Below are 26,261 nucleotides of genomic sequence, written 5' to 3'. Positions count from 1 at the left end.
GAAGACCCTTAGGTAAGAAGGGTTGAGTCTTTAAGTGGATAGGTGTAGATATTATTTTCCTTTTTATTAAACTTTTTTTTAAAGCTGGTCCAATTCAAGAGAGGTTGTGCTGCCTGCCATAGATCTGAGTGAATCAATAAAGAGGCATCTGTTCTCTTTCTTTGCCATGAGTATTCCAGCCCATCCTGGGGAGTCTTATTTTCATTTTTTTTTTATCATGAACTTAAAAAAAGTTTTTTTTTTGCTTAATTAATCTCTACATCCAGTGTACCTAATGTGGGGCTTAAACTCACAACCCCCAGATCGAGTCACATGCTTTTCTGACTGAGCCAGCCAAGCGCCCCTCTATCATGAACCTTCTAAAAATCCAAAATGTTTTGTTTTATGGAAATGTTCAAGCATTCACAAATGTATAGTATACTCATCTATAATAATTACCAACATTTTAGTAATCACCTATAAAATCACCTATAACTGCCTACCTTTTTTTTTCTAGAATATTTTAAAGGAAATTCCAGACATACTATTTTCACCTATTTCAGTCTGCATCTCTAATTAATTGATAAACCTTTTTTTCTCTTTTAATAGCACCACAATGCCATTATTATACTTAAGAGATGTAACAATACTGGGGCGCCTGGCTGACTCAGCCAGTAAAGCCTGTGACTCTTGATTTCAGGGTCGTGAATTCAGGCCCCAAGTTGGGCGTGGGGCTTATTTAAAATAAGAGGGACATAACAATACTTCCTTATATCATAAACATAAAAGTAGAGAGATGAGCACTGAGTATGTATGGAATTGTTGAATCACTATATTACACACCTGAAACTAATATAATACTGTATGTTAATTATTTTGAAATTAAAAAAGAAAAAAAAGTAATTGGATTTGACAAAATGTTGATAATTTGTTAAATTTGCTTGTATTTTTTTTTTTAAGAAACAAAACTTTTCAGATAGAAGTGAAGTCCTGTATTACTAGATGTGTTTATCTACAAACAATATATGGTATTATTTTGTATATTTAAAAATATATACATAATGTTATCTTTTACATATCTTTCTGAAACTATTACTTACCATTGGGTTAAGATTTATTCATGTTGGTACACATATCTCTGGTTCATTTTAATACTGTATGGTATTCTATTTGGTTTAGATTTAATTTGATTTGTATTCCAGTAGAACTTATTAAGTACTATATTTATGAATATTTATGTTGTCTACAGGTTTGCTTTTTGCTATGATAAACAGCGATGCAGTGAACATTCTTCACTTCTTCATTCTACAAGAACATTCATTCTTGTACATTTCCTTGTGCCACTTTTAAAGAATGTATTTAAATGCCCCTGATTACTATAGAGATTGAGAGCCTGTAATATTTTTTGGCTATTTGGATTTCCTCTTCTGTGAATTATCATATTTGCCTCTTTTCTGAATGGTTTTATTTATTTATTTATTTATTTTCTTAATGGTTTTAAAATTGATTTGTAGCAATTTTTTTTTTTTTTTTTTAAGATTTGATTTATTTATTCATGAGAGACACACACACAGAGAGAGGCCAGACACAGGCAGAGGGAGAAGCAGTTACTCGATCCCGGGACTCCAGGATCAGGCCCTGGGCAGAAGGTGGCGCTAAACTCTTGAGCCACCTGGGCTGCCCGATTTGTAGGAATTCTTTGTATATTTTGGATACTAAACCATTGTCAGTTTTGTATATTGCTTGAATTCAGGCCATCTTTTCCTGCTCCCTCCCTGTTCCTGGTCTGTCAGTTTATTGCAGTTCAGTCAGCTTCTATTTTTATTCCTATGCTCCCTTGTTTTATTCTAACTTACACATTTTTGAGGTATGTTACCAAGATGGTGAATCCTTTCAATTGTCCATTAGATGAACTACATTGTCATTTATGGTTTATTTTTGGTTTTGTAAGTCAGGCAACCTAGAGTAGTGGTTAAGAATGGGGGCTATAGAGTCTTAACTTTTTGTTTTTAAATCTTAGCTCAACCACTTTACTTACTCTGTGACCATGGTAAATTACTTAATCGTCTTGTGCTTGGCTTTATAATCTGTAAAACCCTGAGGGTAGAGCTGTTATGATCCCCATTTTATATTTAATGAAACTCAGGCTCAGGGAGATTAGATTAGATTAGAAACATGGATAAGTAGAAGAAATGGGCCTCTTTATTTTTTAATTTTACACTTTTGATGAGACATGGGTCAAAGAAATAATTCTGTAGTAATACACAGGATAAAAAACTCCTATGTGTCACTATTCATTAAAATAAAACAATAAAAACTCAAGCCTTTACTTTTATGACTCTAACTTAAAAGAGACAGAATTTTTTTTTTAAGATTTTATTTTTAAGTAATTTCTACACTCAACGTGAGCTCAAACTTACAACCCTGAAATCAAGAGTCACATGTTCCACTGACTGAACCAGCCAGGTGCCCCAAAATGTAGAATTTAGATAACCATCCCAGGCCAGAGAATGCAATTGAAATAGGGAAATCACAAACAAAGGAGACTGGGCCACACGTAAGGGATCAGTTTGGTAGACAATGAAACACTTTGGAGGAGGACGCAGAATTTGATTTTGACCAACAATGAAAGAAAGAAGAAACTGAAGGAGCAAAGGTAACTTCTTTCTAGGGGAGGGAAAATAAATTTGACTTGGCCACTGTACCTTCTATTGATTTTTTTTTTAATTATTATAAAAGGTAATGTGTTTATGGCAAAAAGTCAAGTACTACATGAAGGTATAAAGTAAATGTTAAAATATTAAAGTTTCCCAATAGTATAAACTCAAACAAATTAAAAGCAGGGACTTGAGCAGATATCTGTACACCCAATATTGTTAGCAACATTATTCACAATAGCTAAAAAGTGGAAACAACCCAGATGTCCATCAGTGGATGAATGGATAAACAAAATATGGTGTGAATGTATAAAGGAATATTGTTTAGCCTTAAAAGAGAATGGAATTCTGATACTTGCTACAATATGGATGAACTTAAGATACTATGCAAAATGAATAAGGCAGAAGAAAAAAGATGACTGTTGATTGTATGGTTCTACTTACATGAATTACCTAGAACAGTTAAATTCATAGAGGCGGAAAGTAGAGTGGTGGTTACTGGGGATGGGCGAAGTTATTGTTTTTTGGGTACAGAGTTTCAGTTTGGAATGATGTAAAGATTCTGGGGATGGCAGTGGCAATTGGTGCACAACAGTGCAAATATAGTGAATGCCACAGAATTGTATACTTAAAAATGGTTAGAATTGGTAAATTTTCATGTTATATGTATTTTGCCACACTAAAGTTTCCCAACTCTAGCCTGGAGGTGGTGTCCAGTATAAACCATTTCTTTTATAGCCATATAGACAGACAAATATAAGCATAGATATGCAAGTATGAGCATATGAGTTCAAAATCTACTCTTTAGGGACACTCATTTAGGTGCTGGGTACTCCACAGTGTACAAAATTGACAAGGTTCCTTCAGTCATGGAGCTTTTTATAAATTTGTTTTATACAAAATGTATTTTGGTACACATACTGTTTTACACCCTACATTTTCCCTTAACAAAGACCTTTGGACATCTTTCCAAATTAGTTCTTATAGATTTACTGATTTCATAGCTGCATGCTATGTCCTTATATGGATATAATTTGTGGCTGTTGTACAGAATGGAGGAGGGGAGAAGAGGTATAGAGATTGCTGTGGTTTGCTGCTTGAGTTTGCCCCCTTGTAACTTAAATTTTTCTTAGGAGAATAATATAGGCTTGTTATAAAAAGTCAGTGCCAAATATATCAAATAAAGGTAAAAAACCTCCAATCTGTTCTTCCCTCTCTTTTAATCCTATTCCCTGAAAATAGTAACCACTGTTAAATCATTGTTAGCACTTAGAAGTTATTTATCCTTCCAGACATTTTTAATGCATCTGCAAATACAAAAAGATACTTAGAACATACATAGTCTCATTCTTTAGGAGCTGGCTCATGCAGTACAATACTGATTATTTAATTAAGACTCTTGTGAGTTATGCAGAGGAAAGAGCTAGACTGGGCTTCATGAGAGCTAGGCTCTTCTAGATTGTGCTATGACAGGCAGCTCCTTAGTTGTTATTTGTATGCCATCCTGTTAGTGAGATCACATCAAGGAGAGTGCTTTGAAAACTAGTATGCTAGAAGTATCACAACTAAGTTCTTTGGTTGCAAGCATTAGAAACCAACTCAGCTTCTGTTAGACAAAAAATGGTGAGGAGGGGGCATTATAGAAGGATTTTAGGTAGCAAGTGAAATGTTTAAACAACCAAGTCTCTGGAAAGTCAGGAATAGGGTGGCTTTGAGGGTTTCAATATCAGTGTTTATCCCATTCCATTTCTATATGTCTGTTCATTTTCCTAGGGAAAAGTGTGTGACCTAGAGACCATGTCTCTACTGATGGTGAAGTGGGGTGGAGTCCTGGGTTTATGTGCTTCATCAGCATCTTACAGAGTTGAGGAAATGCAGTTTTGGGAAGGATGGGATTCAAAGCTGGCAAAACTGAGAATCAGTCTTGAAGCGTCAGCCATATTAACCCTCTATTCTTATTCCCCTCTCAAGGAGGAGATGACCGTCGGGTTCTGCTATGGCACATGGAGCAAGCTATCCACTCTAGAGTCAAGCCCATACAGCTGAAAGGAGAGCACCATTCCAACATTTTTTGCCTGGCTTTCAACAGTGGGAACACCAAAGTATTCTCTGGAGGTGAGAAGAAGGGAGATTTCCACCTTGGTTGGTTCACTGTAGCTGAGATTTTAGATAAAGGAGTGATAAAGTAACTCCTTGTTTTTCTTCCTTTATTTCACCAAGCTGTAGAATTACCGGTTTCCCATAGCTTGTCTTCTCTGCATTATAGCAGTTTAGACAGTTACAGAGAGAGAGAGAGGCAGAGACACAGGCAGAGGGAGAAGCAGGCTCCATGAAGGGAGCCTGACATGGGACTCGATCCCAGGTCTCCAGGATCACACCCTGGACTGAAGACAGCGCTAAACCACTGAGCCACCTGGGCTGCCCTAGAAAACTTTTTACATTGCAATCTGGCATACAGAAACACACATACATATTTAAAATAGTACTTAACCGTACTATGTGTGGTACATTCTGATTTTTTAAAAATTCTATTTCATTTTTAAAGATCTTAAATGTGGTGATTCATGTTGATGTCATAATCTGTGGATGGCTCTTGTTTGAAAAACATTGTATTAGGGTATAATTGGGATGGTTTGTGCTCAAGCCGGCCTCTTAGTGATGTCTTCCATCAACTATACTCCTTTCTGACCACATTTCTAGCCCTGACCTATCTGCTACACTGCAGATTTTCCCATGGAATATCTACCTGTGTGTTCTAAAAGCAATATAAGTGCAGCAGATCTAAAACCAAAATTATTAGTCCTCCTCTCCTGCACAAATATTTCCTCTTGTCCCCTGGATTCCTTTTCTCAGTTATTATCAACATTCATATAATGATTTTAGCTATAAGCCTTAACTTTAAGAAACTGCTAATACAAAAGCATTTTTAAATCTATAAAAATGACAGTTCCGTATGGTACAGCCTAATAGAAATCTTAAAGTCATCTTCAAACCTTCTTTTCTTTAAGTTACATATCTTGCCACTCACCAACAGACTTGAAAGCCTCTCATATTCATCCTTTAGTTTCTGCTCTCTTTCTATACGTACTGCCCTGGTTAAGGTACTTACCTTTGATCTGGACTTGTACAGTGGCTTTTGTGATTTCTGCAACCAGTCTCTAACCCTCCTAATTCATCACAAGTTTTCTTTTAAAAAGAAAGTTTAACCCTGTGAACCTTTGACCCTACAGTGTCCACAGGACAAAGTCTAAACTTCAGTCTACCTCTCTAGCCTCATCTCCCTCCCCTGCATCTTGTACTCTATCTGGCCCACTAAACCACTTGCCGTCTTAGGTGCCCTTGTATCGTTTGCTCTTATTATTCCTTCATGGGTCATGATTAATTGTCCAGTCCCCAACAATTCCCCTAAGTCTTCTGTTGATAAGAGCTTTGAGTTGTTGGAGTTTCTGTTCAGATGTCTCCTTCCCCATAAAAACATTCTCCTCTTCGGCCATGTACTTTCAGCCTGCTCCTGAAGGAAACAAATTACTTCTTTATCTGTGTCCCCATTATAGAGCATATCACTACAACAAGATAACCCATTTCATCATTATTAGTTGTTTGTGTAGCTGGACTGGGAGTTTCTCAAGGGCTGGACAGAATCCTACTTTTCTTGTATCCTAGCACCTTGGCTGTGCCTGTTACATAGAAAGCGTTAGTATGGGTTTAATTTACTTGGTATGCACCCACAAGAGAGTTTATAGCCAGGGACTTAAGATGACCTGGGCCACATCTCTACTGCTACTATTACTTTCTATTTAAGTGACTCTTGGTGTACTTTTCAGTGTAGAGTGGGAATTTTTTTACTTCTGTCTTTCCATATTCAGGTTTTTATGTTTGGTTATATAAACACTTTGAAAGCAGGACTACACATATTGTGAATATAGTATTTTTAGATTCCTTGAAGGAATAAAGAAAAATGCAAGAGAAAAAAATTGTGGATAAAAACTTTCCCATCATTTATAATCACACAGTCATAGGATTTTAATGCTATGAGATGATAACAATATGAATATGAACAGACATTTATTGGGGGCTTACTAAGCACTCAGACCCATTCTGAATGGTTTTACAAATGTACTCTTATCCTCACAATAACCCTATGAAGTAGGTACAATTCTTATTCCTATTTATAGATAAAACACTGGGGCATAGATTATCTGTATTCTGAGTCTCACAGTTGAGGGTTTTGCTTAGGGAAAAAAGCTAACTTGGATGAATTTAATTTGCCCATGGTCATTTATTCTTTTTATTCTTTTTCTTAATGGCCACAGGTTTTTCGTTGTAATTTTTATATATATATGTGTATATAATCCATTGAATAATTCATTTTGGAAACTTACAACCTAGTTGCTACTGGGCTTTCAAAAATTCTTTATACCCTTCTGAAATTATTTTTATAAAACTTCTTTTCTAACTAATATTCCTAATTTATATTAACATTGACTTTGTTCATATGCTTCCTGAAAACTTTAAAATTTCATATTATAATATAGACAGGGAGCATTTTGTAGGAATTACCAAATGTCTGCTTTTCTCCTTTACAGGAAATGATGAACAAGTTATCCTCCACGATGTCGAAAGGTAAATAGATTATTGGTATGTGAAGGTGATTGACTCTGGTTTTCTATATGAAGACAGGCAAATATCTCTTTAGACCAAAATAGTTGTTGTTTTTTGAAGGAAATAACATGAAGCCAGCTGTCCTTTTCTGAAACAGATTTCTGTAATAATTTTGAAATAAAATTTTGATTAAAAAAAAGAATTTGTAAAGTTGGAATGAGCTTATACTTTTTAGTGAAAATTTAAAGGGAGAGGTTGGAAGAGAAGGAAACAACATAGTAATAGCTAATCTTTACGTGCCAGGTACTATTCTAAGTGCTCTGCATGTATTCATTAGTTTCATCCTCACAATGATTTCATGAAGTGATACTATTCTGGTCTCATTGTGGATGAAGAAGCTAAGGTGTAGGGATGTTAGGTAATTTAAGGTCAGGTGGTGCTAGGATCTGAACTTAGGCTGCCTGGCCCTAGGGCCACGCTGTTGCTCACATGCCAGACTGCCAGATCGACTCTCTGCTATCCCTGCTAATAGCTGGCTGCTTTAAAGTGCTCCCTTGTTTTTGGAAATCAAGCACCACCCCCATATTTGTATAGAAGCAGATGCATTCTGCAGGAAGTGAAAGCACTAAGCTCACCTATTGAGTCACTTTCAACTATGTTTATTTTAGTGCAAAAAACAAACTCACCATGAAATCTATAAAAAGTTTTTCTAATAGAACTTTTATTTTTTACCTGAAAGTTGAATATCTACTTTTTAAGGAAATACAATATTCTTTGGGTTTCGCTGGATTGACTTTCTACTGGAAATGAGGGAGAGTCCTACATGAGGAACTCTAGGGCTGGGACTTTGTGTGCATGTGTGTGCCTGTTTGTCTCTCTCTGCTCTCTATCTCTTAGCAGCGAGACCTTGGATGTGTTTGCTCATGAAGATGCAGTATATGGCTTGTCAGTGAGCCCAGTGAATGACAACATTTTTGCCAGCTCCTCGGATGATGGCCGGGTTCTCATCTGGGATATCCGGGAGTCTCCCCATGGAGGTAGGGTCTAAGGGCTGTTGGATTGTGTTGAAGAGTTTGATGTCAATTTCATTTCAGAGGGAGTTTATGTCCTGAGTAACCTGAGTGGGAGAGAGAGAAAGGGAGAAGCAACTCTCATGGTGGGGCACAGATATGTGTCACTAGATGTCCCATCCTATGCCTAAACCAGAAGGGCGGTGCCTTTCTCAGGCCTTCTCTAGCCACTTGTGAGCCTCCACAAACCCTGTACCTGTCATAAATACCACAATACTTTGGTGTTTAGTGGCCCCAAAGAATAGAAGATGAGCATTTCATTGTAGAGGTAGCTACCAGAGGCTAGCTCTGTGTGATTCTGACATGCACAGATTCTTGGTTATTTATAGAGAATGGGGCTATTCTGCACTTGCGTCCTCTTTTCAGACATGTATATAGAAACTGAAAATGATGGCAAATGCCCTCTGTTTAGGGGAATTGTCCAGGTGAGTTCCTCCTCCAGATGTGCTCTTGGAGCTTCTGAAGTAGAAAATAAAGAATTGTTTTGTTGAATTTCTCTGAAGTTTTTGAGGAAATGCATCTTTTCAGCTCGTTTCCTGAATAGAGAGTTCACTCTGTACATCTGCCTGTCTTCAAAGACTCTTTCTTCCAGCATTACCCTCAGTGGCACCCCTGCCCCCACCTTTAGTACATCTTTGTCATGATCATACCTGTGTACACAGAGTTGCTTTCCTGCTTGTCTTGTCTAACAGGATCTAGATCCTTTGTATTATTCTATATTCAGAGCATTTTAACATGCTGGGTTGTGTCTCATTGTGGAGATTCAGGCTATACGAGAAGCTTGTTCTTAGAGGCAGACAGATAAGGTAGCTGCAAGGAGCAGCTGTGGTTGAGTCACCATGTGTTGGGTCAGGGAGATTCTCCTCTGTCTGGACTGCCCAGAGGCCCGTGCAGTGTCCCATGTGGAAATCCTAGAGTGGGGAGTGCTTTCTGTCTATTGCTTCTAAACAGTCTCCAGAGGAATATGTTCTTCTGGGTGGCAGAGAGATTCCTTCCTCACCTGGGGCCCATGAATATAGGCAGAGGGCTGCAGGGTTTCTAAGTGAAGTTGATTGGGAGCTGGCTGGATGCAAGAGTTTGTTAGGTGTCTTTTTTTTTGTTTCTTTTTTGGAATATTCCAATACTGGGAATGAAATCATAAAATTCTAGACTGAGACTATTTTCTCTTCAGTTTAGGGAACAATTTAGAGAGAAGCGAAGACTGTGCTATTGTTTTTCCTTGCCTTCAGTTTTCTCATTGTTTTGCTTTGTCTTCATTAAATCTTTGTATAGTTTTAAAACTTTTAACTTCTAAAACTAATACATTTGGATTAAGGTACAATAATTCTACCAGTAATTGGTCATAAATTTTTTCAGCTCACGTGGAATTCAGTCTTATTGTAAAACAGCCTACCTTCCCAGTTACCGTGACCTTTTCCGTTTGTCACAGGATCTAGAGGTAGAATGCTCCGCGTTGCTGAGTATCATAGCTTCGAGTTTGCTTATATGTGTTAGAGTTCATGTTTGCAGAGATGTGTGTGCTAGTCCTTGTGGGCAGGGGTGACCCCTGGGGTGACGGAGTGCTTTGGGGCTCCAGCAACTACAACAGTTACTACAGGGTCACATTCCTGCTTTGCCTGCCTCTGGTCCAGAGGCACCCAACGAGAGCTATGGGGCTGATTGTCATTTCTCTATTCACAGAGCCCTTCTGCCTGGCAAACTATCCGTCAGCCTTTCACAGTGTCATGTTTAACCCTGTGGAGCCCAGGTTATTGGCCACAGCCAATTCAAAGGAAGGAGTGGGACTCTGGGATATTCGAAAACCTCAGAGGTGAGCCCCCTTTATTCATATGGTGTTAAAACTTTCCCCTGCCTCAACTCTCAGGTAATGTGATCAGCCAGCAAGGGTTTTGAGAGCCTCTTTGGTTATTGATCTCAGTTGGCCATCTCCTAACATATACTGGTGCCTGTGAAGCCAGGGAGCCCTGGCCCCAAGGGATAGACAGTGTGAGAAATGCATACTCCTTGCCGAGGGAGTCATACATCAATTCTAGGCAAATAGAGGATAGCTTCCCTTCAGTAGTGCCTTCTCTTTTTAGGCCCAGGGTTCTCCAGATGCCTGGGAGCTCTTGCAGGGGTGATAGATGTGGAGAATTTATCAAACTTGTGGCAACTGAACCAGGGATTCTTAACTCCAGGCACAAGGGGTTTTTCTACACAGGCTTCAGGCGAACTGTGAATCCCCAAATTGTGTGGAAATTATATTATGTATCCATCTAAGTATATTTTTCTGCAAAGGGAGTTTATTTGCTTTTTTCAGTTTTTCAAAGGGAACAATGGCTAAGACAATAAAGGGTAAGAGCCATCACACTATAGTGTTAAGCACCTAATATATTTTCCCTTCTGTTTACGTGATTAAAAGAGTACACTTAGGACAATCTTCAACTGATGCTACACATGATTAATGGGAGAATTTCAGGCATCGTTAAGGGAAATGTGTGCATAGGGGCGAGTAGGAGACTCTTTTATGTTCTTTATATTCTGTGGTGGAGGGATGACTTTTTATGGCACCTGTACTTGAAGCTAGCCTTGCTTTATAAAAGACTTACATGCATCTTCTGAAAATTCTGCATGGGGGTAACTTCCTACTTTGTAAAGCAATATTGCAGAAGAATATCATGGAAAGGTAGTGAGGTTATGATTTATTTCATGGGCCTCAGATGAAAGGGACAATTAAATACAGAGGATTATCTCCCTTGATGATTTTTAGTTCTAGCAAATTTTCTCCATGGGGCAGTCAGAGGGATCTAGAACTATTGCAGCAGATCGGTATAGGCCAGAGGGGTGCTCCTGGTGTTGAGCAGGGCTCCCTGAGGCTCCGCAGGGCATCAGAGATTTCCCCAGCTCTTGCCTTTCCTCCCTACTGAAATGCATACAGTGGCAAGACCCTTATTGTGCCTTCACACTGCACTTAGAGAGGTTCATTCACTGCCTGTATTTCCCTGTGTTCAGCTGTAACATTCTCTGCCGCTTGAGAGTCTTTAAGAACAACTGCTTGGCCTCATCCATATTACAAAGGACAGGAATTGGACTAACTATGCCAGCCTTCTCCGAACCTTCTACCTCCCATACCTACTATTGTAATGAATAGCTAGCGACTGGAGTGGAGCCCTAAACTATTCATCCCCAGTGGAAAGCGTCAGTAGTGCATGGCATGAGCACTGTCTTGAGAGTAGAGGAGAGGCTGAATGTTTTAATTCTCCTAATTTCCCCCTAGCAGTTGCCTACTCTGTGTTGTATTTGGGCTTTCCTCCCTTTTCTACTTGTCTCCTCACTAAACATGACTTCTTTTCTTTCTTTTTTTTAATCTAAGTGAGATTGTTTCATTTTTAAGGTAACATTTATTAGATTTAAGGTTTATATCCAGAGAAATATAATAAAGCAAACAAAAAAAAAAAAAAAGGAAAAAAAATTTCATCTCCAGATTATCTCTGTTAGGTACATTTTCTACATTATTTGTACATCAGTATGGTTCTCCTTTTTGGTTTCTAGTCATTCTCTCCAAAAGTGACTATAATGAATACTTATGTATCTTTCCAGAACATAATTTAATGCACATACTAGCATGTATATCTATACTTTAAAAACTTTGGGCTAGGGCAGCCCTGGTGGCTTAGCGGTTTAGCGCCACCTTCAGCCCGGGGTGTGATCCTGGAGATCTGTGATCGAGTCCCATGTCAGGCTTCCTGAATGGAGCCTGTTTCTCCCTCTGCCTGCATGGAGCCTGCTTCTCCCTCTGCCTGTGTCTCTGCCTCTCTCTCTGTGTCTCTCATAAACAAACAAACTTTGGGCTAAAGGAACCATGTATTAATAACCCACTATTTTCAACTTCTTTTTTCAATTAATAATATGCATTGGAACTTTATTCCTATCAGCACTTACAGAGACAGCACATTCTTTTTTCTTTTTTTTAAGATCTCATTTTTAAGTAATCCAGCCACCCACCATGGGCCTCGAACTCACAACACCGAGATCAAGAGTCATGTGCCCTACTGACTGAGCCAGCCTGGCGCCTCCCCTAGCACATTCTTTTTTTTTTTTTTTTTTTTTTAAGGTTTTATTTATCTATTCATGAGAGAGAGAGAGAGAGAGAGAGAGAGAGAGGCAGAGACACAGGCAGAGGGAGAAGCAGGTTCCATGTAGGGAGCTTGACATGGGACTCGATCCCAGGTCCTCAGGATCACACCCTGGGGCTGAAGGCAGTGCTAAACTGCTGAGCCACCCGGGCTGCCCCTAGCACATTCTTTAATGGCTATATGGTATTCCATTTATATGATGTGTCCAACAGCCAGGACTTCTTATTTCCTGTTTGGGCCATTATAAACAGTGCTACACTGAGCCCAGTTGCACATCTATTTTGGCCTATCTTTGCAAACATATCTGTAGGAAATTGCTGCATCAAAAGGTGTATACTTTTATAAACTTGATAAAAATTGTCACATTGTCCTGCTACCGCCAAAGGCTGCACTAATGTACAAGCCTACCAATTGTGCATGAGACTACACATTTGTCCAGACTCTTGCCAACACTTACACTCCCTTATGGGGGGGAATATTATCTTCTTGTTTTGATTACTTCTTTCATTATGGGTGAGGTTATATGGTTTCTTTGGTAACTTGTAGTTTTCAAAGCCCATCTGGGAGAAAAGTCCTCTAATAAGGCTAATAGGTAATCTTGACTGATTCCTTTCTTAGAATAAAAGGATGGTCTAGGATGTTTTTACCTATTTCTTTGAACTCTTCTAAGGTTCTGTGTGGTTCTGTGGGAGTGAGGCAGACAAGGTGCATGAAATAATCTTGGGGTCCCAGTCTTCATCTGCTGGTATTTTGGGATTAAATTACAGATCTTATCTGTTTGATTTCTCTCAGTACAAATTGCTGTGGGAGTGGAAGAGAGGGCCCTTTGTCTTTTCTATGTAGGATTGATTATGCTGAGTTGTAGTAGATGATTTGTTTCCTGAACACGGCTGTCTAGAAACCTCAGCCTAGATCTTGAGGCAGTTCTGAATCCCCTGGGAGGACAGCCCTGGCGCAAGGTAGATCTATTCCAAGGGATATTTAATGTCTATAGAAAGGTTTTAGGGAATTTGTGAACCCCTTAAAATTGCAGGTAAAATTATATGTACTTGTATATTCAACTGAGCACACATGTCAATTTTTTTCTAGGGATTGAGACAATTTTACTAGGTTCTCATACAGACCTTTGACCCCCAAGAAGAAAAAGTTGAAGTTGCTCAGCATTCTAACGATTCCAGATTTAGAACCTACTGTGGAACTTAGCGGGCTTATAAGCAGTTTTCAGCCTATAATAGCTTGGGCATGTGAGTGAATTCTGGGCCTACTCAGGAAGCCTACTGGCCTCCTAGAAACAAATATAATCTTCATAGAGTAATAAAGGGGCCTCACAGTGAACACTTTTTTTCTTCCTGGCTTAACCTATAGATTGTTCCATGTTGAAATGGTTTCTCAGGTCTACCCCAAGCCTAAGCTGTATCTCTCTCCTTTAGGTTGGTAGTCTGTAGGAATGTGAGCAAGGTCATGTGTGTCCCCCTCTTGTCCTGAAATAAGTTAATTAGAGGGCTGGCTGGTTGAATAAAATGTCAGCTCTAGAGGGAACTTTAGTTACATCTGATCTGACTTCCTCATTACACAGATGAAGAAACTATCCCAGCAAGCTAATGGGAGGCAGAAGAGCTTGGTGGTTTAGAGTGTAGAATCTAAAGCCATTATACTGGTTTCACATCCAGATAGTATACCTTAATAACCATGTGATCTTGAGTAAGTTACTTCACCTCTCAGTGGCTCATAATAAATAATAGCTAATATTTATCAAGCATTACTTGCAAGGGATAATGACAATTACATAAATAATTCCTAATTTAGTCCTTATGACAGCCCTATGAAGTAGGTTCTCTTATTCCTATTTTAATGATAAGAAAATCAAGGCACAGAGAGTTGAAATAGCTTGTGTATATGAGGGTATCCTATCCACCCCCTCTTTTAAAGCAAACAAGGCCCCTATACATTCTAGTCTTCTTTCATCTATGCTTCCTTACAGTAGAACTCTCAGAATTCCTCCCCAATTTTTCCAATACAGATATGTCCTATTCTAAAGTCCGAGGCCTTTAGACATTTCTGCCTCTGAAAGTTAAACCCTTTGCACTGTCTCAGCCCCTGTCTACGTGTTGGTTTTCCAAGTTCCTTGCTCTTTTAATCCTGGAGACCTGCACATGCTATTGAGTTTGCTGCAAAGCTTTAGAACAGAGGTTGTAAATTAGCTGCCCATAGGTCAGATTCCACCCACAGAGATATTTTGTTTGGCCTACATCATTAATGGTGTTTGGGACATTACACAGAAAAATCATAATTTCTAATGCCTCTTGAAAAAGCGAAAAGATCCGGTATCATTGGGTATTTATTCTTCTGTGGCAACAGTCTGCCAAAGCTGTCATGAGTTCCTCTTCAAACCTTGTAGATGTGTTCTACCACTCCTTGATGTCTTATCCAGGGGTGCTTCCTTCATTTACATTACTTGCCTGGCCCTATAGACCTTGGAGTTGGAAAGGTCTGTTTTAGGGAGTGTAGTTATAATGAGTGGGCCATAGGGTGAATGGGTAGGGGAGAAAACTTCACATACACAAATATACATTGCATGTTTGGACTTGGTGTTATTCCTTTCATTTGGATTACTTCTGGAGATGTCTTTTTACAACTACCCTGTCCTTGGTCACTGCCAACATCTCAGTTATGTCTTATTGGACTGGTGCAGTGACCTCTGAACAAGTTTCAGATCTGTGATCCTCTAACTTCAAGAGAGTTCAGGAAAACTAAAGATTCCCCTGATACTACTCTGCTTGTCTCATCCTTTTCATTCCATTTCACCTGACTGCTCACTCACCACCTCTCTCCCTTCTCGTATCTTTAATTTCTGTCACTTCCTGTCAGAAACTCTTAGCTCTGTGACAGGTAATAATGTCTTGCTTTGACAAGGATAATAAAGAGAGTGATTCTTTCCCACTCAATAATAAAACTAGGGCAAGTCAGGAATTCCTGTAAAGACTTAACCTTATAACATGGTGCTTTCACGTGGTGTGTAAATGACACATCTGAAAATGGGCAATGAGTGCAAATTCCTACTATTGAAAAGAAATTGCTCTTAAGACCTGACCTGGCTTTGAGGGCCTCAAAGTTAAATGTCTGTTTTGTGGGGCCTCTATCAATCCTGCTTCTGTAGAGACCAAATTAAGCATAACTCTTTGCCTTCTGAGCAAACCAGACACTGCCACGTTGCATTTTGAGGGTTGCTTATACTATCATGGGAAAGTAGAGCTCAGGGTACAATTTCAGAGGCTGGAAAAGGTACTTATGCTCTTATGTTTGTTGAAACTTTAAAGAATGGGGCTGTCTAGACCAGAATGCAAGGCCATTAGGGTAGACAAAAATTTCTTTTTTTTAAAAAAAAAAAATTATTTATTTATTTATTCATGAGAGCCACAGAAAGAGAGGCAGAGACATAGGCAGAGGGAGAAGCAGGCTCCCTGTGGGGAAAGCCTGATGCAGAACTCAGTCCCAGGACCCTGGGATCACGACCTGAGCCAAAGACAAACACTCAACCACTGAGCCACCCAGGCATCCTCCCTAGACAAAGATTTCTTAAACACAACCCAAAAAGCACTCTACATGAAAGAAAAATGATGATAAATTAAGAACTTTTGTTCATCAGAGACACTGTTTAAGTGAAAAGATGAGCCAAAAGATAAGCCGTGATCTGGGAAAAAATTACTCATAATACATGTATTGAACAAGAATTCCTATCTAGAATGTAATAGAACTATAAATCAGTAAGTAAGAGAAAACTCAATTTTTGAAATGAGCAGACATGTTGGATAGGTGCTTCACAAAAGAAGATATACCAAATAGCCAATAAACATTTGAAAGATATTCAGCTTCATTACTCCGGAGGGCGGTGCAAATTAAAACCACAATAAGGTATCACTGTATATCCTGAATGGTTAAAATTAAAGAGACTAATAGTACCAAGTGTTGACAAGGGTATGGAGCAACTGAAACTCTCATACATTTTAGGTTAGAGTAAATTGGTACAACCACTTGTGAAAACTCTGTCAACATCTGTTAAAACTCAACATGTGACTCCATGACCCAGTAATCTCACCCTTAGGTATATCTAAGAGAAATTAGTGCAGACTTCCATCAAAGATGTGTACAGTAATATTCACAGATGCTTTATTCATAATAGCCAAAGGCTAGAAACAACCCAAATATCCATCGAAGGAGAATGGATAAATAAACTGCAGAATAGCCATATAATGGAATATCACATAGACTAAAAAGAAAGAACTATTGATACACATTTTGACATGGATGGATCTCACAGCCATAATGTTTTTTTTTTTTAATTTTTTTTTTATTTATTTATGATAGTCATCACAGAGAGAGAGAGAGAGAGAGAGAGAGAGGCAGAGACATAAGCAGGCTCCATGCACCGGGAGCCCGACGTGGGATTCGATCCCGGGTCTCCAGGATCGCGCCCTGGGCCAAAGGCAGGTTCTAAACCGCTGCGCCACCCAGGGATCCCACACAGCCATAATGTTTAATGAAAGCAGCCAGACAGATATAAAAGTGTATGGTGTTCAAGAACAGGCGTATGGTGTTCAAGAACAGGCAGGCCATCGAAGTCAGAATAGTAGTGACCTCTGGGAAGGGTATTTATTGATGACTTAGGGAGGCATGAGGGAAGCTTCCAGGGTTTCATATCTGGGTAGTAGTTTCATGGGTATATACTTTAGTAAAAGAATTATTGAGCTATATACTTAGATTACTTAGAATTAATGCATTTTACTGTATTTAAAGTATATTTAATGTATTTAAAGTACATTCTAAAAGGCTAAGGTCCCTATTATATTCACATGGGTATTTGCCTTCCCTGTGATTCCAGTGGTTGTAGTAATATCACCAGCTCTTTAGGGAATGATTTGAACAGACAAAAAAGGAAGAGAGGAGAGTCAGGAAGACCCAGCAGTTTGGATGGTGTAGAAAAAACTGCAAGAGAAAAGCTGGAGATCACTGGAGTTTAGTTGTCAGAATGATTAGCTCTAACTGGGGGACATGGCTTCTGGTTAGGCACTCCTTTCTTTCTTCCCCCACTCAGTCATCTTTACACACATATACAAGCAAGCATTCCATATGCTGAAATCTGTAATGAACACTTGCTTTCTTCCTAGAATTGTATTGCTTTTTTGTTTGTTTTTATCAATGTCACCATCACTCCCACAATCATCCTGGCCAAAATCCCAGAGTCCCATTTTTCTCTTCTGTCTCTCTGACCCTCTGCCATAACCAGCCTTGCTCTGTGTTAGTGCCTGGCCATTATTTTCAGTTCTCAAAGCTCCGGCTCCTTATCAGGCCCACAAGACTATTTCTGAAAGGGACTGGCTACACCAGCTTCTTAACTTGGCCTCTGGCTTCTGCCGTATAACGCATATCCTTAAATATCATTCTTGCCCTTCCCCTACGTGGGAGCTTTAGTGGATTCTTGTCATCTTTGTGCATGGCCCTATCCCTAGAACCTATATGTGGGATGCTCTAAGAAAATGTTTTTTGGAATGAATGTATGACCTACTTTACTGGATAAAATAAAAACTCCTTCAGCAAACAGTCTGCTCCTTCTCTCTCCCCTTGTACTCTCTTCTATATACCAACACACATAGAGGAGAATTTCTCTTTTTTTTTCTTTTTTTTTTTTTTTTGCTTTTCTTTGTCAATTCAAGTTTTAGTTACCTTTCAGGGTCCACAATCAAATTGATAGCCCATCAGGAAAAGCATCCTTGCTCCCATAGTCTTAAAGCTTCCTTTACTCAGTGTGTCCCCAACACCTAGCACAGTTTGGACACAGAATATATGCGGAATGAATGAAGCCTTCTCTTCTACAGGAAGAGATCTCTCTAGTCAGAGTCTCTGTAAAGTACTTATGGTCTGTGGCATGCATATTGCTTGGTTCATTTACTGCTTTTGCCATCATTAATGATCTTTTGATATGAGTGTTTATCTCCAACTAGATCAGTATTAGATTATTTTATTTCCTTCCCAGTGCCCAGGATTTGCTTCTCAGAAAAGAAGTGTTTGTCTGAATCTGTGCTATTACTTGTCATGTTTTCCTATGGATTTTTAAGGACAGGACCTTGTTTTATCTCTGATCTCTTGAGCCTAGCACAGTACTTAGAATATTATGTACCTTCAGTAAATATTGAATGAATGCAGTTTTTTTTTTTTTTTTTGAATGCAGTTTTATACTTACCTCCAAATAGTCTGTATTTTCAAAGCAAGCTTTCTGTAATGTTTTCTGGGCCTGTTAATTGCTTGAGTGTAATGGCATGGATCAAAACATGTCTTTAAGGGATAAATCCTTAGGGAAGGTTGTAAGAGTTCTTGCTGGGTTTTGACTGCCTGTCAGTTAGGGTTACGTGGGGAAGCCAGGGACTCTCCTGAAGCTGCTGTCTAGTTTTTAGGCCACGTGGTGGAGCTCTAGAATCAGGTTTGTCCTTTGGAAGACATTAAGGCCCCGCTGTCCTAACCTAGTGGTTCTCAAGCATTAGAGGGCATCAGAATCACCTGGAAATCTTGTTAAAATATTCCTTCCTGAAGGACAGATCCAGAGACTGAATTGTTGAGACCTGAGGCAGGACCTGTGAATCTGCCATTTGAAACAGATATTCTAGGTAATTTAGCAACTTTGAGTAACCTGCAAGATGGGAGCTATGGTTATTAAAAGGTCTGTGTTGAGTACTGTATTCATTCTGACTCAGGGTCTTTGGACTTTAGGTCAGAGCTTCCCCATGTCCATTCCTTTGCACAAAGCACAAATGTGGCTTTTATAACAAGAGACTTCAGACCAGAATATCTGGGGAATGTCTCGTGAATGGATGAAAGTTCTAGAAGCATGTACCAATCCATATCCTTCCTTTAATACTCCTCAAGTATTGTTATTCAGAAAGAGTTACTGTCAAATCCCTAATAAATCAAGTGGACTTTTTTTTTAAAAAACAAGTCTTGATTCTTCTCTTTTTAAAAACTTTTTATGGTAAAAAAATTTTAGATGTAAATAAAAGTACAATAGTAAAATAAATTCTAACATACCTATCACCCAGCTTCAGTAATTAACCCATGGACAATCTTGTTTCATTTATTCCTCATCTGTGACTTCCCTCCCTAATTATTTTGAATCGATTTCCATGTAACATATCATTTCTCTGTAAATATTTTAATATATATCACTGAAAAAAAAAAGAAAAAAAATATATATCACTGAAAGATAATTTTTTTAAATTGAGATAAAATTCACATAACATAAATTAACTATTTTAAAGTGAAAAATTCATCATCTAACACATTCATAATGATTTTTTTTTCATAATGATTTTTTTAAAAAGATTTTATTTATTTATTCATGAGAGACACAGAGAGAGAGAGAGGCAGAGACACAGGCAGAGGGAGAAGCAGGCTCCATGCGGGGAGCCTGACGTGGGACTTGATCCTCGGTCTCCAGGATCATGCCCTGGACCAAAGGTGGCGCTAAACCGTTGAGCCACCAGGGCTGCCCCACATTCATAATGATTTACAACTACCACCTCTATCTGTTCCAAAACATTTTCATCATCCTAAAATAAAACTCACACACTTTATGCCATGACTCCCCAAAGTACTTTTTTCTTGCTAGCTTCTGGTTAACAATTGATCTGCTTTTTCTCTCTATGGATTTATCTGTTCCAGATATTTCATACATTATGTGACCTTTGGTCTGGCTTCTTTTACTTATATTTTTGAGATTCATCTACATTGTAGCATGTATCATTACTTCATTCCTTTTTATGGCTGGATAATATTCTATTGTATGGATATACAACATTTTGTTTATTCATCCATTGATGTGCATTTGAATTGTTTACACTCTTTGGTATTATGAATACCGCTACTATTAACATTCGTGAATATGTGTTTGAGTACCTGTTTTCAGTTTTTTCAAGTATATACCTAGGAGTGGAATTGCTGGATCATATGGTAATCCTATGTTAAACTTTTTGAGGAACTGCCAGAGTACTTTCCATAAAAAGATAATTCTTTTAAAAAGTATAACCCCAGGGAATCCCTGGGTGGTTCAGTGGTTTGGCGCCTGCCTTTGGCCCAGGGCGTGTTCCTGGAGTCCCGGGATCGAATCCCACATTGGGCTCCCTGCGTGGAGCCTGCTTCTCCCTCTGCCTCTGTCTCTGCCTCTCCCTCTCTCTCTGTGTCCCTCATGAATGGATAAATAAAATCTTTAAAAAAAAGTATAACCCCAACATTATCATACTTAATAACTTCTTAATATCATTGCATATATTTGACTAGTGTTTAAATTTCCTTAATTGTCGAGGCACCTGGCTGGCTTAGTTGGTAGAGAGTGTAACTCTTGATCTCAGGGTTATGAGTTTGAGCCCCATGTTGAGTGTGGATATTACTTAAAATCTTAAAAAAGAAAATTTCCTTAATTGTCTCATGAATGCTACAATTGGTTTTTAATGAATCAGGATTTATATAGGGTTCATACAAAGCAGTTAGTTAATAGGGCTGCTGAGTCTCTTTTAATCTACAAGTATTCCTGCCTCTCCCCTTTTTTCCTTGCCATCTATTTATTAAAGAAATAATAATTATTATTTCTTTAATAAATAGATTATCTTGTGGAATTTCTCACATTTTTTAATATAGTGATTGCATTTTTATACTGTCATTTAGCATATTCCTTCTGACCCCAGTTTTTCCTATACATTGGTTTTAGATTTAGGGACTTGAACAGTTTTGTGGGTGGGTAGTTTTGGTTTTTGGGTTTTTTGTTGTTGTTACAAAAATATTTCATAGATGGTGTTAGGTATATCCATAAGGAAGCTAAAATTATATAGTTTTATCTTTCCTTTTGTTTTAAAATATAATGACCGACTTCTTAGTTTAGCTTTTTAAAATACAAGTAGTGCTGATGAAGATGTGGAGAAACTGGATCACTCCTACATTACCAGTGGGAATGTATAATAGTACAGCCACTCTGGAACATAGTTTGGTAGTTCCTTTAAAAATTAAAAACGAACTTACCATATGTTGTGTGAAGTCAATCTCAAAGGGTGTATACTGCATAATTCCATATATATGATATTCACAAACTAATATATGTGAAGAGATGGAGAACAGATTAGTGGTTGCCAGGTGTTAGCAATGGGGATAGAGTAGGGATGAATGTGGCTATACCAGGGTAGCATGAGGGAGTCTTGTGATGATGGTACACATAAGTATCTTAATTGTGGTGGTTACATGAAGCTGTAGATGTGATATAATTACATAGAGCTACAAACACACATAACACACATATGAGAACATGTATAACTGAAAAAAATCAAAATAAGCTCTGTAGATTGTACCACTGTAAATTTCCTGGTTTCAAATAGTGTATTATAGTTATGTGAGATGGTAACACTGGGAGAGGTTGGATAAAGGGTATAAAGGAACTTCTTGTATATTTATTTGCAACTTCCTCTGAATGTATAATTACTTCAAAATTAAAAGTTAAAAAAACATGAATTCTGTGTTAATAACATTCTCCTTTTAAAACTTTAATTAGGGATCCCTGGGTGGCGCAGTGGTTTGGCGCCTGCCTTTGGCCTAGGGCACAATCCTGGAGACCCGGGATCGAATCCCACGTCGGGCTCCCGGTGCATGGAGCCTGCTTCTCCCTCTGCCTGTGTCTCTGCCTCTCTCTCTCTCTCTCTGTGTGACTATCATAAATAATAAATAAAAATTTAAAAATAAATAAATAAAAATTTAAAAATAAATAAATAAATAAATAAAATAAAATAAAACTTTAATTAAAGCTGAAGTCCCTTCTGACTACCTCTTCCAGTCCAGGTCCCCTGCCCCCCCTCTCTTGGGGGTAATGAATAGGAGTTCATAGCATATGCTTCCAGAACTTTTTGTTTTTTTGCTTTTATGTGCTTATATATGTACCCACAGAAAACATACGGTGTTGTCTCTGTACATATGTATGTTTTCCACACAAAATGATGTACCACTGTACAATTATTTTACAACTTGACCTTTTACTCATCAGTATGTGTTGGGAATTTACCCATATATTAACATACCTGAATTTATCTCATGTCTTTTGCCACTTGAGAATTTGAGTCAACTCTCTCTTTCTGTTGAGTCAGCTTGAGTTTTTCTTCTAGGAAATCTTTTGCGACCACCGCCACCCGTCTCCCAGGTAGAGGGTAGATGTTCTTCCTATGTCTCTCAGTACACATGTTCCCCTTATTCCAACACTATTCATGCTATAGAAGGAAACTCTTGGTTTCCTTGTCACTAATTGGTTCTCAAGGGTGTCTCCTTCATCTTATTTCATTTTTGAATCCATGGGCCTAGTGCAGTATCTATAATAGTTAGCAGGTATTCAATAAATGTTTATTCAGTAAATGCATGCATGAGTAAATGAGTTAATTAAACTACAAGAAGGGTGTGAAGTGAACAACTTAGATGAATCCTTCTGGCCCTGATGCATTGTCATCTGATACTATTCTCTTTGCTGAGTGGAATAACCCATTTCCACCATGTGTCCTGTGAAATCTTGTTTTCTTTTTGTTTTTTTTTTTTTTTTTTTTTTTTTGTAATTTGTTTTATTTATTTTTAATTTTTAAGATTTAGTTTTTTATTGGGTGGGGGGAAGGCAAAGGGAGAGGGAGAGACATATTCAAGCAGACTGCACTGAGCACGGAGCCCCACACAGGGCTTAATCTCACTGCCCTGGGATCATGATCTGAGCTGAAACCAAGAGTTGGATGCTTAACCATTTGTACCACCCAGGGACCCTTCTGTGAAACCTTGTTGAGCCAAGAAGCAGAAAAAACTTGCTGGTCCTATATCTGGTGCTTATCTATTGTGTGCTCAGGACCAAATCATGTAACTGCTCAGGACTTTGGTTCCCTCTAGTATGAAATGAGAATAATATCCCCACTGTCTACCTTATAGGGGAATTATTGTAAAGATTAGATGATACAGGGCAGCCCCGATGGTGTAGCAGTTTAGCGCCACCTGCAGCCCCGGGCCTGATCCTGAAGACCTGGGATCGAGGCCCACGTCAGGCTCCTTGCATGGAGCCTGCTTCTCTCTCTTCCTGTGTCTCTGCCTCTGTGTGTGTGTGTGTGTGTGTGTGTGTGTGTTTCTCATGAATAAATTAAATAAATAAAAAAATAAAAAAGAGATTAGATGATACAGTGTACACACAAACATTTTGTAAACTAAATTTAATGAACTTCTTGCTCCTTCAAGAGTATCTATTGTGATGTTATTCCTTCAGTGAATTACTCATAGTTTAAACTTTTTACGTTGTGATAACAGATGACCACTTCTATTTTATCTGTTGTGAGTCACATATTTTAGATAGGGATTTCTCGGTATACTCTAATCATTTTGGCTTCATTTACTCATGAATTTACCTATGTATGGAAGACTTTCCAAAAACATTGCCAATGTTTCTGGGTTCTGCATAAAATATTTTATGTTTTAAATCTATTTTTTATTCCAATAATATGACCTTGCCATTTATTTATGGGTGCTTTGGAAGTAGGGTGGTGGATCTGCAGAAAGAAATCAAACTGAGTTAGTTTTAGAACTAACTTGATGACTGTGTTCAATACTAACCAACATAGGCCTGTTTAGTACTTGAAAACCTACCAAAGGAGGGATATTATTTGCTCTCATTGAGAAAGATGGTAAGAGACACTGTTTTCAGATAGTTGTTTGACTATCATTATATGAATTTAAAGTAATGATTTAATTTCAGATTTAACATCTATACCAGAATCTATCTAACATCTATGGGGCAGCATATTATTTGAAGTTTTCATTAAGAGGGTCTTTACATTCCCTACTCTCATATTTTTTTCAAAGCTATTTTCTGTATCCCCTAGTTAAAAAGTATCTGTATATGAGATGGTATTTTTAAAATAACATATTTTCTTCTGATTACAGGAAAAAAATCATGTTCATTGTAGAAAAACTTGGAAAAATAAAACAGAAAGGCACAAAAAGTAAAAATTACCTAAATCCTGTAGTCTCATTTATATATCTTCTTGTTGGTCTTTATACATCCATCAATCTGAGTGTTTATCCATTCATAAATATCACTGGATAGGGCATAGGTTTATTTATTTATTTTTTTTTATGATAGTCACATAGAGAGAGAGAGAGAGGCAGAGACACAGGCAGAGGGAGAAGCAGGCTCCATGCACCGGGAGCCTGACGTGGGATTCGATCCGGGGTCTCCAGGATCGCGCCCTGGGCCAAAGGCAGGCGCCAAACCGCTGCGCCACCCAGGGATCCCAACATAGGTTTAAAACCTGTAGAATTCACCCCTTTCTGATATCTAACAGATGAATTTTCTTTTTTTTTTAACTTCATTTCCCCAAATGTAATTATTAATTTTCCTTTTGAATTTTTGTATTAAAAACTCACTTTAAAAAATACAAGATATAGGGATCCCTGGGTGGTGCAGCGGTTTGGCACCTGCCTTTGGCCCAGGGCACGATCCTGGAGACCTGGGATCGAATCCCACGTCGGGCTCCTGGTGCATGGAGCCTGCTTCTCCCTCTGCCTATGTCTCTGCCTCTCTCTCTCTCTCTGTGACTATCATAAATAAATAAAAATTTTAATAAATAAATAAAATAAAAATAAAAAATACAAGATATAATTAAGACACCTGCCTACCTGCTAATCTCTTCCTTCTTGTTGGCCACTTATTGGCAGGTAGACGTATTTAACTTATTTTAAGGATGTGTGGTAGTGTCACACAAAGATGGGGGATTGCCTGAGTGGTCATTGACAAATGGGGCTGGTTCTTTGCCTGTTCAAGAGGACTTGGACTCAGATGATCTCCAAGCCTCTTAATATTTCTCCAGTTTTATGCTGCTTTGCTTCTTGTCTCTCAGATTGGGTTTCACATGTAGACAAATGTCAGGACCCATGTGAACTTTGGCAGAGCCCATTTTTCTTTTTAACGTTTAAAATCAGGGTTTTTGAAACTGCTGCTTCATGATCCATTAGATCATTCATTCAATGGCTATTTATTGAGTGACTATTACATGCCTGGCACTGGGCTATATAGGGAAAGGATATAAAAGTTAGTAGTCTAGTGGGAAAGGACAAATAAGAAACAAAATAAATACATAAAAATATATGGTATGTAGGATGGCATTCATGTACCTGGAAAAATAAAGCATGCAAGGGAGACAGAGTATTGGGAACTTGAACTTTTATACAGGATATCAGAAAGGGCCTGATTGAGGAGGGTATTTGAATAAAGAGGTAAGTGAATGAACTATGGACATATCTGGAGAACATTCTGGACAGCAGGATCTGCAAATGTAAAGACCCTTAAGCAGAAGCATGCTTGACTTGTTCTAGGATCAGTAAGGAGGCATCATATGGTTAAAGTAGAGTAAGGTAAGAAGAGTGCTAGGAGGTAGAGTCAAAGATACAGGGATCGGGAGGTGGTTGTCTAGGGTTTCATTGGTCTCATAAAGAATTTGGTTTTTACTCTGGTGTAAATGGGGAGCCACTGAAAGATCTTTAGCAAAGGAATGATGTTTCTGACTCTTGGTTCAGCATCCCTCTGACTGTGTTATTCAGGATAAATGAAGCATAGGCTAAGAGTAGAAGCAAGGAAGCTAAGGTAGAAAGCTCTTTCAATAATTCTGTGGGCCATGAAATCAACTTAGATGGTCACAAGTGTTTATTAAGTAAAAAAATATAGAATACAGAATCAGGGCGTAGCATTATGGTAGGTGGTAAGTACTGTTTAATGAATTTATGCTGAAAAAAAAAAA

General features: G+C 38.3%; 1 protein-coding gene across 3 annotated transcripts in view; it reads left to right on the top strand.

The window, feature by feature from the left end:
- DCAF5 (DDB1 and CUL4 associated factor 5) overlaps nt 1-26,261 on the top strand; it is a 103,573-nt gene that overhangs the window by 21,000 nt on the left and 56,312 nt on the right. For 2 of the 3 annotated variants that reach the window (XM_038545055.1, XM_038545054.1), the window contains exons 2-5: nt 4,608-4,751; nt 7,223-7,259; nt 8,136-8,275; nt 9,989-10,118. In XM_038545055.1, coding sequence (XP_038400983.1) covers nt 4,640-4,751; nt 7,223-7,259; nt 8,136-8,275; nt 9,989-10,118 — 419 coding nt within the window. In that variant the 5' untranslated portion in view covers nt 4,608-4,639. Of the gene's footprint in view, nt 1-1,675; nt 2,636-4,607; nt 4,752-7,222; nt 7,260-8,135; nt 8,276-9,988; nt 10,119-26,261 lie in introns of those variants that run through there. The other variant, XM_038545056.1, reaches the window with a different exon arrangement.

This window comes from Canis lupus, chromosome 8 (genome assembly GCF_011100685.1).
Source record: "Canis lupus familiaris isolate Mischka breed German Shepherd chromosome 8, alternate assembly UU_Cfam_GSD_1.0, whole genome shotgun sequence".
NCBI lineage: Eukaryota > Metazoa > Chordata > Mammalia > Carnivora > Canidae > Canis > Canis lupus.
The sequence above is the reverse complement of the archived record's forward strand: the minus strand, read 5'-3'. Positions and strand labels throughout refer to the sequence as shown.